Below are 12,387 nucleotides of genomic sequence, written 5' to 3'. Positions count from 1 at the left end.
TTGCGGCTCTTCATCGAATGGATGTGTCTATTCGCCTAAAGGATGTGTCTCTTCGTGAAGGGTCATACCTTTTCATATGAACCTGTTCATCTCCTATATAAGGAGCCTATTGTACTGAGTTTTCAAGCATTCAATCGATCAATCGAACGCACAGTCTTCTAAGTCTTATCTCCGAGTCAAGTTCAAGTTTTTTAAGTCTTAATCGTGAGTTTAAGTTCTTAATTAAGGATTAGAACCTAGAATCCTTATAGTGGTATCAAAGAAAATTTTTTTCCTAGGACCCGAAGGTTGTGAGCCTCTCACCCTCGCCGCTACCCTCTCCCCCATCTCCTGGCGTTGTATGGAAGCACAAGAAAGGTGGTGCACACCCAAACGAGCATGAAGTAATTAAAATTTATTTTGCTCCAATTATATAAATAAAAGACAAGAATATGGCTGTGTGTGTGGCATACCCGATGAATTTTGGGATCGTTGTGCTGGTGCCCCGTAGCGTGCCCTTTCATTGGGATGTACCCCTTCGTCGGTGCCCCTTCACGTAATAAGGTATTGAACCAGCAGGCAGCATGCCCCTTGTTCTCCGTATTTGCACCCTTCCCAGAGGATTGCACCCTTTCACAAGCGATGGGTTGAATTCTGAAATTGCTGGGCTGAATTCTGGAAACCCTTTGTTGGCGTCCTTTCGTGATTGTGCTCGCACCTATTCATGTGAAAGGGCAACACCTCTTCACCTTGCTGGTGCCCTTTCGCATGCGGGTGTCTCTATTTGCGGGTGTAGCTTCCCTTTGCTGGCTACTTCACATCAACCACTCGTGAGCTCATCTCTTCGCGAATAGGCACCAAGGAAGGGCACCTCTTGACTGAAGTGGCACCCTTTCCCTCCAAGAGGTGTGTATGGAGGTGCCTCTTCCCAGCGCTGAATTCAACAAGTCTTCACACGGGATGCCTCTTCGAATTCTCGTCACGCTGAATTTGACGTACATCCAGCATCACACGTACAATTTTATTAACAAATCAGGCCTAAAATTTTAAGGGCCAGGTGGCCGGCCAAAGAGGTCTGGCCTTCCCTAATTTTTTTTTAAAGCCAAGGTGCACTACTTTACTTTAAATTTAAAAAAAACCCCATTAGACAGCAGCGTACATAAACTACTATTGGAGGAAATAGTCCAGCTAGCAGCGTGAGAAATGATAAGACTCCAATCTGCAAAATTTTTCATGCTGCCCCCCCCTCCCCTCTAGCGCTGGCTTTGTATGTATTTTCTATACGCGAGAAAGAAAACTTTTTTCGGGGCTGGAGCCTCTTCTAGACGTGGTATATGAACCTGAACCAGAGTTTCGGATTCTTGCCTTGGTTCCCGCAACAAAGCTCCCACTTCTCGCACCGGCCTTGCAAGACCCACTAACATCAAAGGCAGACCCCATACAATAGGAGACGCCACAATTCCAGTTACTGTATTTGAACAATCAGCATGACTTGGATCACAAGATGGCGACAACAATATTTTACCCGTGGACCCGATAGCAGTTCTCAAAGAGCAGATGGCTGCAGTTTCCACGAGCCTCGCATCAATTCACACTCACTTGGAGGAGATGCAAACGCAAAACACTTCTCAAAGTCGTCCTACTACTTCTCGGACGAGTATGCTGCTTCTTTGTCACCTTCTTCTGAGGCTTAAGTGGTCGACCAAGAAAAACCACTCAAATTAAAGGCTTTGAAACTCAAATTTTCTCACCCAAAGCATGGTTTCTCACAGACAACTAGACACAAAGTACCTTCGTGCGAGCAACAAAAGTCTGAGCATGAATATTCTTGGAAATGCTACAGTTCTAAGCAACGAACTTCTTATCGGAATCATCAGCAACAAAAGCAGCAACATGAAGCTTCCAAAGGATCATCAGCCATATCAAGATGGGCTTACTTAGTGGCACATATGTCATATATCCGACCCTAGTTGAGTACTCGGTTGTGAATGTTGTGACGCTGGACAAGTTCCCCCTCGCGAGCCATGCCCTACATTTAAGTCTTTCTTATCTGATGGTGGTAAAGTCAAAGATTTATTGATCCTTTCCTTGTGCAAGAGGATCCTTTAGAGGTCTAAGAGGAAACAACTTCCTCGACCTCCCCCTACTCAATTGGAAGCCTTAATGCGCGCTAAAATAGCTGAAGATTCAAAAGATTCCGGTTCTTATGTGACAATGGACAAGCACATAACCCCTTCTTTGGCCGTGATCCAGGCAAAAAAAATCGCCTTGTCACCGCCCTTACAGAATAAAGTCTTTGTTTCGGAACAGATACCAAATGCAGTGGTGAATGATAATTTTCCAAACTTGAAGACTCCTTTCCTTACCTTCAGCGGTGCAAAGGATAAATCCGATGCAGACTCTTGCAGCATGACTTCAGTTGCTGCAATTGAATCTTTGGGCACAACTTGTTCCACTGAAAAACCTTTACAGATGGATATACCTCCAAACACTACTCTGTCTCAGTCTACGACATCCCTTCAGAAGGACTTTGTTGTTCCAGATAAACCAATGGAATACCTTGCAGATTTCCAACCTGTGGTTATCATTCAACAGAAAAGTCTATAAATAGTTTCACTTGAAGCAGATAAAGATTCAATCTTTTATTAGACAAAGCTCGAAGTTACAAATAACTTTGACAAAAGCACTAATCAAGTTGCAGATATGATCATTTTTCAGTTTGGCAAATAGTTACGGTCAATAAGAGTGCCATGACGTGGGACTTAATAGAAAGAGCTTTGGATACAAAAGCACTACAACAATACATTTCCTTCTCCTGGAGTTTCTACAACTACCCTGGGTTTTATTTTAAATGGGAGGGAATGTCACGATTGTGACGTATTCTTTATCTTTGTTATTACATTATACACTCTTCTTGATTCATTACAGATGCATTGACTAACCCAGGAGGACACTCTTCTTATACATTACAGATGCATTGACTAACCCAGGAGGACTCGTGTTCTCGAATGGTCACAACCCTTCGCTCTTCTTGATTCATTACAGATGCATTATACACTCTTCTTGACTCATTATAGATGCATTGACTAACCCAAGAGGACTCCTGTTCTCGAATGGTCACAACCCTTCGCTCTAGAGTCATGCCTCTTCACCAACAGCCACACTCCCTCGACAACTAGCCATGCCCCTTCAACCAATGGTTGCGGCTCTTCATTGAATGGATGTGTCTATTCGCCTAAAGGATGTGTCTCTTCGGGAAGGGTCATACCTTTTCATACGAACCTGTTCATCTCCTATATAAGGAGCCTATTGTACTCAGTTTTCAAGCATTCAATCGATCAATCAAACACACAGTCTTCGTAGTCCTATCTCCGAGTCAAGTTCAATTTTCTCAAGTCTTAATCGTGAGTTTAAGTACTTAATTAAAAATTAGTACCTAGAATCCTTACACGCTATCAAGGGCTTCTCTCAGAGACAAGGTGTGGACTATGACGAGACTTTTGCACCGAGTGCGAGGATGGCGACCATTCAGACAGTTTTTGCCCTCATTGCCTATTTCGGGTGGCCCACTTTTCAGATGGATGTAGTTTCACCTTTTCTCAACGGCAACTTAGAGTAGGAGGTGCATGTGGAGCAACCTCTAGGGTTCTTGAAACTGGCCCATGGGGCGGTAGGCTTTAGCTTTCACCCAAAATTCTTTACTTTACTATTGACACAGAGAGAGAGAGAGAGAGAGAGAGAGAGAGAGAGAGAGAGAGAGAGAGAGTACTTTGCAAAAGGAACCAGTGACGGGAATTAACACTTAATTACACACACGGCTCGGAAGCTACAAGGCTCCGAGCAAACGCCGACAACCTGTAGGCCCCAAAATTGGCGCCCCTTTCGGTATTTCTTTATACTTTGAGAGGGTAAATTACAAGGTAGAGTCTTGCGAATTCTTTACCTGTATCCAACTAGATACCACCTGTTTTGGCCAATTTTCGGCAGCATAACAGCCCCAAAACTTGCATGAAACCAATTTCCCTGCTGGGAATCACTTCAATTGGCATAAACCCTTTGATTCCTGCCCAAAAACAGTAAATTCAGGTCGCTGTATTTACTGGTTTTTGCCCTGTTTTCAGCCTTTAACAGTTCCTGAACTGCTCTAGTAGTGGGGCACTATTCCCAAGGGTTCTGGCGTCCGTATGGCTGAAAAACAGTCAAAATACAACGCATAACCAGCGCTGAAATCGCACCTATATGGTGAGGTTATCACCCTCACCGGTGTGTGCTTTTGGAGCAGCAGTCAGCTACTCGTGTTCCTGCTCAGGGAGGCTCTTGCCTAAACAAAAACGCATGTAACCACATAGCTGTACACGAGTCAAATGAAGAGCCCTCTTGTGGGGCATCACATTACTGTACGTAGGGGAGAGAGAGAGCAGTGTGAGGTGTACAAGACATGACTTCTTGCACCACATTTGACAATATCCCCCAAATGAGCTCTCCCAGCTTAAAAATCAGCGCTACCTTCTGCTGCATGAGGAAAATGCACAGAAATGTGCCACTTGGCGCGTTTATAAGCAATTTCCCGTTTCGGGGTTGCCGCTTAAAAATCTCCCGATTGGTTGCCCAGTTGACTTTGCGGCAGAGTTCTAAAATGTTCCCCTTGTAATTCCGGAGGTAATGATGAGAACAGATTTCATGGCCCAAAATAGCAGTTTCCTAATGTTTAGGCGATGCTTCTGTTGGGCTCCCACTGGTCTTCTGACCATCTATCCCCATTGGGACCGCATCCAAAAATGCAATGTGGCCCAACTGTCGGGTACTTTCCTTTGGTGACTCCACCTTGGCTTTATGCCTTTATTGAGTTCACTTCCTAGGATCCACCAACTTGCTAAGTGCGACGGGGGGACCCACATGATCTTAAATTGAGCCTAGATGTAACCGGCCTGTACTTTCAAAAAGGGCGGTAGACTTTAGACTTAAACCTTATTTGCTTTCACCCATTTAATTCGTCGCCCACTTTACCTGTACTTTCAAGACACAACAAAGGGGAGAGGGATACAGGCTGCTAGATTGCACCTGTATGAGTAGACCGACACCAGATTGGCCCCTAACTTAGGCGCCCCTTTCGGTATTTCTTTATTGTTTGAAAGAGGGAATAAACGCTGTGGTTCCCTACAAGCTGCCCCGCACAAGCTTGGCTGAATTTCAACTGTTCCGGCCCGATTTCTGCAGCATAACTGTACTAGCACCCTTCACAGTCAGTATTCCCATGCATTGAATGACTTTCCCGACGCATACGGCCAAAACCGTTTAGGGCCAAAACCCTAAACCTGCAAAAATACACAGCAGGCTGTAATTTACTGTTTCGGGCTCTGTTTCGCGTGCCGGTCGCATCCGTAGCAAGTCCTCGAGCTCCCGCACCTGTAGGGCTACTTGCCCTTTGAATCGGACGAGATTTCTGACGTGAAACCTCTCCGAATTCACCTGTACCTGCGGGGGATTAGCCGCTAGCTAATCCAGTACCTGTGCAAGAGGCTTTTGCCTCGGCAATCGCGCATGAACCCACACAACTGTACATTGGTCAATTGAAAAGCCCACTAGAGGGGCATAACATACTGCCATAGGGGAGAGGGCAGTGCGTAGCGTGCAGGGCATCACTCCTGGCACCGCACTGTACGTAGGAGGGAAAGGAAGCACTCCATAGCTCTTAACTTGTGACAGGAACTTGCAAAATAAGCCTCCCAGCTATAAATTCAGCGCCACTTCTTCTTGCATGAGGAAAGTGCACAGAAATGTTGCACGTGGCACATTTACAAGCTATTTCCCGTTTTGGGGTTGCCGCCTAAAAATCTCCCGACCGGTTGCCAGGTTGACTTCACGACAGAGTAATAAAATGTTCCCCTTGTCATTCCGGAGGTAATGACGCGGACACATTTTCGGGTCCCAAAATAGCAGTTCCTTAAATTTTAGGAGGTGCTGCCATTGTATCTTTCTAGGTCATCTGACCCCCTTTGTACACCGCAGCCACACCTAGAATTGAAATGTAGCCTCTGTAGCAAAGGATCCCACTTTGGCTAGTCAATGACCCCACTTTGGCTAACCATAGTCCTTGTCTAACCTTAGTGCTCTCTTGCCCTCAGGCTTGGACTCCCTTCCACACTAGCTATGCAATGCAGGGCAGTTAGATTTCCCGAGGGGTGTTTCCAAAAAGTGAAAGTAAATAAATAATAAGAAAGAAATCAACAAAAAGGATAGATAGTAGTCACACGCTGGTGACACTAGATATCCTCTTACTATACGAATTCCAGTGCCGACCAACTTCCCATCTGCGGGTGAAACTACCGTTCACATTGGCCATACAATGTCCGACCATTTGCAACTTCAAAAAGAGGGTCTCAAAAATAAAACAAAAATCATTGGAAAGAAACCAACAACTAAGGTTAGCAGTTGCCACATCCTTGTGACAGTTCTTGGATCCAAAATTTAGTGACATGCTTTGTAAGTTGCTAAAGGCTCTCTATGGCCTGAAGCAAGCCCCTCGAGCATGGTACTAAAAGATAAGACTCTTTCTTCCTACGACACTCCTTTCTACGTTCTTCTACAGACCGAGATTTGTAGATTTACATTGAGGGAGGATTAATGACTCTTGTTATCCTGTATGTGGATGATCTTGTGATCATAAGTAGCCATGTCGAGCACATCTGCAATACTAAGGAGCCCTTGGCTAAGGAGTTTGAGATGAAAAATCTCCGCTTGCTTCATTACTTTCTTGGATTGGAGATATGGCAGATAGAGGGAGGCGTCTTCCTCTCTCAGGAGCGCTATATCTAAGAATTGTTGGTAGCATTTGGTATGGCTGAGTGCAAACCTATCTCATCTCGTATGGATCCCAATCAGAAGTTGTCACAATATGACCCCATAGATGTAGCAGATGCTATGAAGTATCGAAAACTGGTCAGTTCTCTTCTTTGGGTTCTCAACACCATGTTTGATGTCAGTTTCCCGGTGGGACTTCTAAATTCTTTCATGCAGAGACCCGCCAAGTCATAATTGGAGCAGGCTCTTCGGACTCAACGGTATTTAAAGGCGACCAAGTCATTAGGCATTCACTATTAGGCTCTTCGGACTCAGCGGTATTTAAAGGCGACCAAGTCATTAGGCATTCACCATGCGGCTGGAGTAACATAACAGACTCCAAGATCATTCTACGAGGATGGATTGATGGGATGGAGATCCAGATGGATAACGATCGATCACAGGTTACACCTTTTCTTTTGGCCTAGGAGCAGTTTCATGGAGCAGGAATAAACAACCCATAGTTGCTTTATCTTCCGCTGAGGCGGAGTATAGGGTTGTTTGCAGTGCTACATGTGAGTCAATGTGGTTATGGAGGCTACTTTCAAAGGTGGATTTCCCGAGCAGACGGCCACGATGTACTCAGACAACCAGAGTTGTATAGCCATTGCGAGGAACCTGGTGTTTCATGCGCGGACCAAGCATATACAAATACAATACCGTTTTGTTCGTGAGAAGACCTACGATGGCTCTAGTCAACTAGAGTATATTCCGATGTCGGATAACCTTGTTGATATCTTCACCAAATCTCTGCCACAGGCAACGTTATCCTCTCATGTCAGCTCCCTAGGACTTGTTTCTTGTCCTAGAGCTGACCCCCTCAAACCTTTACCGATTTCAGATCGCCCTTGCAATGGACTTTGTTTTTTATCTTCACAAGACGTAAGAGTGGGCATGATGGCATATGGTCTATCTTAGATAAATCCAGCAAGCAAGCTTATTTCGTATTGGTAAAGAAGACAAGAAGGCAAACCATTTAGCAAAGCTGTTTGTCTCGCACATTTTTAGGTTACATGGGATGCATATATTTGTTGTTTTGGAGAGAGATTTCTGGTTCAGCAGTTTGTTTTGGAGAGTAGTGTTTGAGAATGTGGGCACTATGATCAAATTCTCATTGTCATTTCATCCAGAGACCGATGGGCAATCAGAGATTATTAATCTAGTGGTTTTGGATTTACTTAAGTGTTATATCTTTGAGCATAAGTCTTAGTGGGATGGTATTCGCCATTGGTGGAGTTTGCTTACAACAACATTTTTCACACTTTGATGAGGAAGGCACCATTTGAGATTGTCGAGGGTGGCAAAATGGTTCCTCCTACTTTATGCACCAATGACAAGATTTTTCAGGAAGATCATTTTGTTCAGGATGTGGAGCTTGCTTGTGCGAAGGTTAAGGAGGCTTTGGGGAAGTCTCAAGAACGGCTCACAAAGGCAACAAACAAGCATCGCCTTGTCTTCAAGTTGAAGGAAGGAGATTGGGTGCTTCTGTTTTATGCTGTAGAAAAATGGAGGGGGAGAAGCTTTTTCCAAAGCTAAGTATGCGATACTATGGGCCCCTCAAGATTTATGAAATGATCATGGATGTGTCCTTTTTGCTGGAGTTACCGAATTGAGGATTCAAATGCATTTCATGTGAGTCTATTCAGATCTTTCAAGGGAGAAGTGCCAGAGGACAAGGAGCTTGGGAGCAACCAAGAGGTAAAAGAAACGGATGAGATTCTTATACCAGAGTAGGTCCTAGCACACAAGGAAAGTGAAGGTTAAGTTGATCTACAAGTATTTGGCCAAGTTCAGGAACTACCGAGCTCTTGATGCAACGTGGACAGAGGAGGAGGAATCGGCAGATACTCCTCAGTTATTGTAGCTTTACCTTGAGGCTTTTGGTTTAGTGCCGACTATTCCGAGAGTGCATGTTGAACCAACGGATTGAATGGTGTGGTGCGTGCTGCACAAGAGGGGAGCCACTCCATTCCTTTGTCACAGATTATCTGAAGGGAAATAGAGTCAACCAACTTCTCTACGAGATTTTGGGAGGTGCTGACAGACTGACAATACTTTGTCTAGTGACTTTATGATATGGACATAAATAGCTGCCATAAGTCTTTCAAGGAAGGGAGTACATCACAAAGTGATTACGTGGCATCTGAACCGTGACCAGACACTTAAAAAGAGAGATCGCAAAAACTGATGACATGGCCGTCCATACCATGCTGATGTGGCATCTGCAGGATTTGCGGGCTGCTACGTGGTAGATTGTCCATGATGTTTTGGGCCAGCTTTTTATGAAAGCTATGTTTGGGAGATTTTGGGGTGCCTACCCTTTTGGCCTTGGTCCTTTCCAGGACCTTTATAAGCATGCCCTCGGGGACACAGAGCAGAGGACTCTTCTCGGCAGTTGTAGTGTTCTTATTAATATAAAAAGAAATACCGAAAGGGGTGCCAGACTTTGGGGCCAGTGCATCTGGAAGTGGAACTCCGCCGCTTCGTGTCTCGACCGACTACTTTGAGTTTTGAAGTTCGTTTGTTAAAATTTCTGGTCTGTTCGTGTGTTGCCGAGGATTGACTGTCTGTCAGTGCAAGTCGACTACACTTTCAGCATTGTCCATTCCACACACACACACACACACACACACACACACACACACACAGAGAGAGAGAGAGAGAGAGAGAGAGAGAGAGAGAGAGAGAGAGAGAGAGAGAGAGAGCCGTTCTTTGTGCTTGGCAGCATTGCTGTCACTTTCGTTTCTCATAATTCACACCTCCTCAATGATTGTTGCTTTCAACGGGTATGATGATGGCAAGAGAAGCTCTATGTTCTTGCCACCGGCGATACATTTTGCAGCCTCCTTTATGGTATGTTTAGTGTCTTCGAATTTGTTTGAATTGAATGATCATTTTGATATGGTGCTTAATGAAGTGATGTTTCCTGACGCAGTCTCTCATAAATCTTTCGCAAGGAGGGTGTTTGGTGGGGGTTCCATTGGTCCTACTCTGTGCAGCAGCAGCTATGTGCTATTGTGGAAAGATTGTTTGGGTCAAGGTTGGCGAGCAAGAAATGTTAACTTCAAGGGAAACTAGAACAAATATTCTGTCCTAGTTTTTCTTTTGCTGCACAGCAAGGCTTTTTTGTATAGTCTCTTCACACAAAATTTCATCAGTTCGCCGACAATATTACGATCCAAGGGAATGGCCTTACAGATAAACCACAATCCAGTCGAAGCTTTCTCTATATACCGTACGTCGGCGTCTGCAAGGGCACTTGACAGAGAATTTTCCTTCATGGGAGTCTAAAAGGCTACTTATTTGCAGATCCAGAGGCTGCCATTTGTGTGTGTGTGTTGATTTGTAGATGGACGAAGCTGAATGCTTTGAGACATGTTTCGATGAAGAGTATGAATTACAAGGCCCATCAAAAGATGGTGGTCATTCTTGAATATAGAATTGCGAAATGGGACGACTGTTGACTATGGCCTGTTGTTTTTGCAAGCTCACAAGCCTGATTTTGGAAGGTATAACAAGGCTTTTATGGAAGTTGAGCCTTTATGAGCTTGTTTGTCAAGGTAGCCCTATGATATTCATGTCTTTACTTTCAGATTACACGAAGTCCTGCAACAGTACACACTTTCAACATTATGACCTAAAGGATCATATTTACATTTGTTTGAAAGCTTTGCTAACAAAAAATGATCACATAGCCTTTGCTTTAATATATATATATATATGTGTGTGTGTGCGTGTGTGCGCGTGTGTGTGTAGTTGAAGAGTCACGCTGGTATCTTAAAATAAACAAGATTAGAAGGATCCATATGATTAAATGAGGCCCCATTTTGGCACCAAGTGCTTTGGCCTTGAATATTAAGGGCCCGCTACTGCTGCTCGCCCCCCCCCCTTTTGCTGTTGTGCCATCTCTCTCCTCCCCCCCCTCCCTCCCCCCGCTGCCCCTTCGCTGCCCCCCCACCCCCTTCAGCCCCTGCGCAATGCCTCTCAACCCACCTGCTGCCCCCCCCTATCTGCGCGCGCTGCCCCATTAGCTGCCGCAGCCCGCTGCCCCCCCCTGTCTGCGCGCTGCCCCTTAGCTGCCGCAGCCCGCTGCCCTCCTCTCGCTCTGCCTTCCCCGCTCCATCCCCCCCGCTCGCTGCTGCTTGTGCACCCGCACATAGCACGGCTGCCCTCTTCGCCCTCGCTGTCTCCTCATCACCCCCCCCCCCCCCCTCCATCCTCTTCGCCCCGAAGGCCCTCTGCACCTGGCTCGGCAGCACTTTCTCTTCGGAAAAGTGCCTTGATGACTTGTTTGCAGGTTTCTTCTTCGCCGCCCGCTTCTTCGACTCAGCAGTAGACACAGATGGAGGCTCTAGCTTCACCTCAGAGGGACTCGCCTGAAGCCCCCTCGCCCGACCCCGCTGAGCCCACCATTCGACTTGCTCTTACGCCGGCAGAGCAAGCAAGCCTTGCCACAGAGGTAGAACGCTTGCAGGCGACTTCTGTCATCTGCAAGGTTCTCGGCACTCGTCCCAACAGAGGAGAGCTGCGAGACCTTCTCCAGGCCCGCCTCCTCGCAGAGGTGGGCAAGATCTTGGATGTCCAGATTCTCGGACGGGGGTACTACCAGATTGAGTTCGAGACTTCCGAGATGGCCTCCAAGGTCATAGCTATGAGTCCATTGGCCATCCGAGCATCACGCGCCCACTTTCGACAGTGGCGACATGGTTTTGACCCATCTTCGGATGTGCTAGTAGAGGAGGCGGACATCCCCATCTCAGTCTGCTTTCCGGGTTTACGGAGGGAGTACCTTCCACTTCTCTCCAGGATTGGCTCCGCCATCGGAACTGTCCTGGAGACACCTCGTACGGCAGCATCAGTAGCTGCCAAGGCGGCTGGCATCCCTTCAGTTCGAGTTTTGGTCAGAGATACCCACACGCTCCCGAAGGTCATCCTTCTGCCTCGGGTGAGTGGGGGTTGGTTTAGACAGAGTGTGGAGTACTCGGGTCTCCCGAACCAGTGCTTCATTTGCAGACAGATGGGCCACCTAGCGAAGGCCTGCCCACGGAGGAGACCACGACCTGCACCCCAGCCTCAGCCCCAGCCTGCCAAGGCTGGGCCGCAGCCGCAGCCACAGCCAGCGACACAGAGCACAGATTCAGCGCCACCCTCCGAGCCTGGGGCTCCAGCGGAGGAGGGGTGGCAGTAGGCCCGTGGCCGTCGACGCCAGGGGCCACAGCGACAGCCTGGCACTCAGAGTGGCCCCCAGGTGCCTACTCAGCAGCAGTGGGTTCCCACGGGGAACCGCTTTGGTCCTCTTGAGCAGGAGGAGCCCCCTACGCCAGCCACCATCTCCGCTTCACCCTCGCCAGCCGCTCCGCCTTCCGATCTCCCCTCCTCCTCCTCATGCCCTCCCCTGCCCTTTGCTACCGCTCACTCCCCACCTCGCCCCCCCCATGTCTCTGCCGCCCCACCCCGCTTCTCCTCTCCCCCGCCCCCCCCAGCCCCTTCTCCCCCTCCTCCTGCTTCAGTACCACAGTCGGCTCAGGAGACTGGACCCTCGCCAGCGGCTAGGAGATCTCTTGGCAG

At 47.1% G+C, this 12,387-nt stretch overlaps 1 protein-coding gene across 2 annotated transcripts in view; it reads left to right on the top strand.

Moving 5' to 3' along the window:
- Positions 1 to 10,526, top strand: part of LOC147424953 (gamma-secretase subunit APH1-like protein) — a 62,376-nt gene extending 51,850 nt beyond the window's left edge. Inside the window, exons 5-9 of one of the 2 annotated variants that reach the window (XM_086499537.1) lie at positions 9,545 to 9,672; positions 9,755 to 9,859; positions 9,954 to 10,054; positions 10,129 to 10,146; positions 10,224 to 10,526. In XM_086499537.1, the coding sequence (XP_086355663.1) occupies positions 9,545 to 9,672; positions 9,755 to 9,859; positions 9,954 to 10,054; positions 10,129 to 10,146; positions 10,224 to 10,365 (494 nt within the window). In that variant the 3' untranslated portion in view covers positions 10,366 to 10,526. Of the gene's footprint in view, positions 1 to 9,544; positions 9,673 to 9,754 lie in introns of both variants that reach the window. The other variant, XM_086499536.1, reaches the window with a different exon arrangement.
- Positions 10,527 to 12,387: the final 1,861 nt, after the last annotated feature.

The sequence above is a fragment of the Adiantum capillus-veneris genome, chromosome 25, assembly GCF_014529385.1.
Source record: "Adiantum capillus-veneris isolate H3 chromosome 25, ASM1452938v2, whole genome shotgun sequence".
NCBI lineage: Eukaryota > Viridiplantae > Streptophyta > Polypodiopsida > Polypodiales > Pteridaceae > Adiantum > Adiantum capillus-veneris.
Note: the sequence above shows the minus strand (reverse complement) of the source record. Positions and strands in the feature narration are given on the sequence as shown.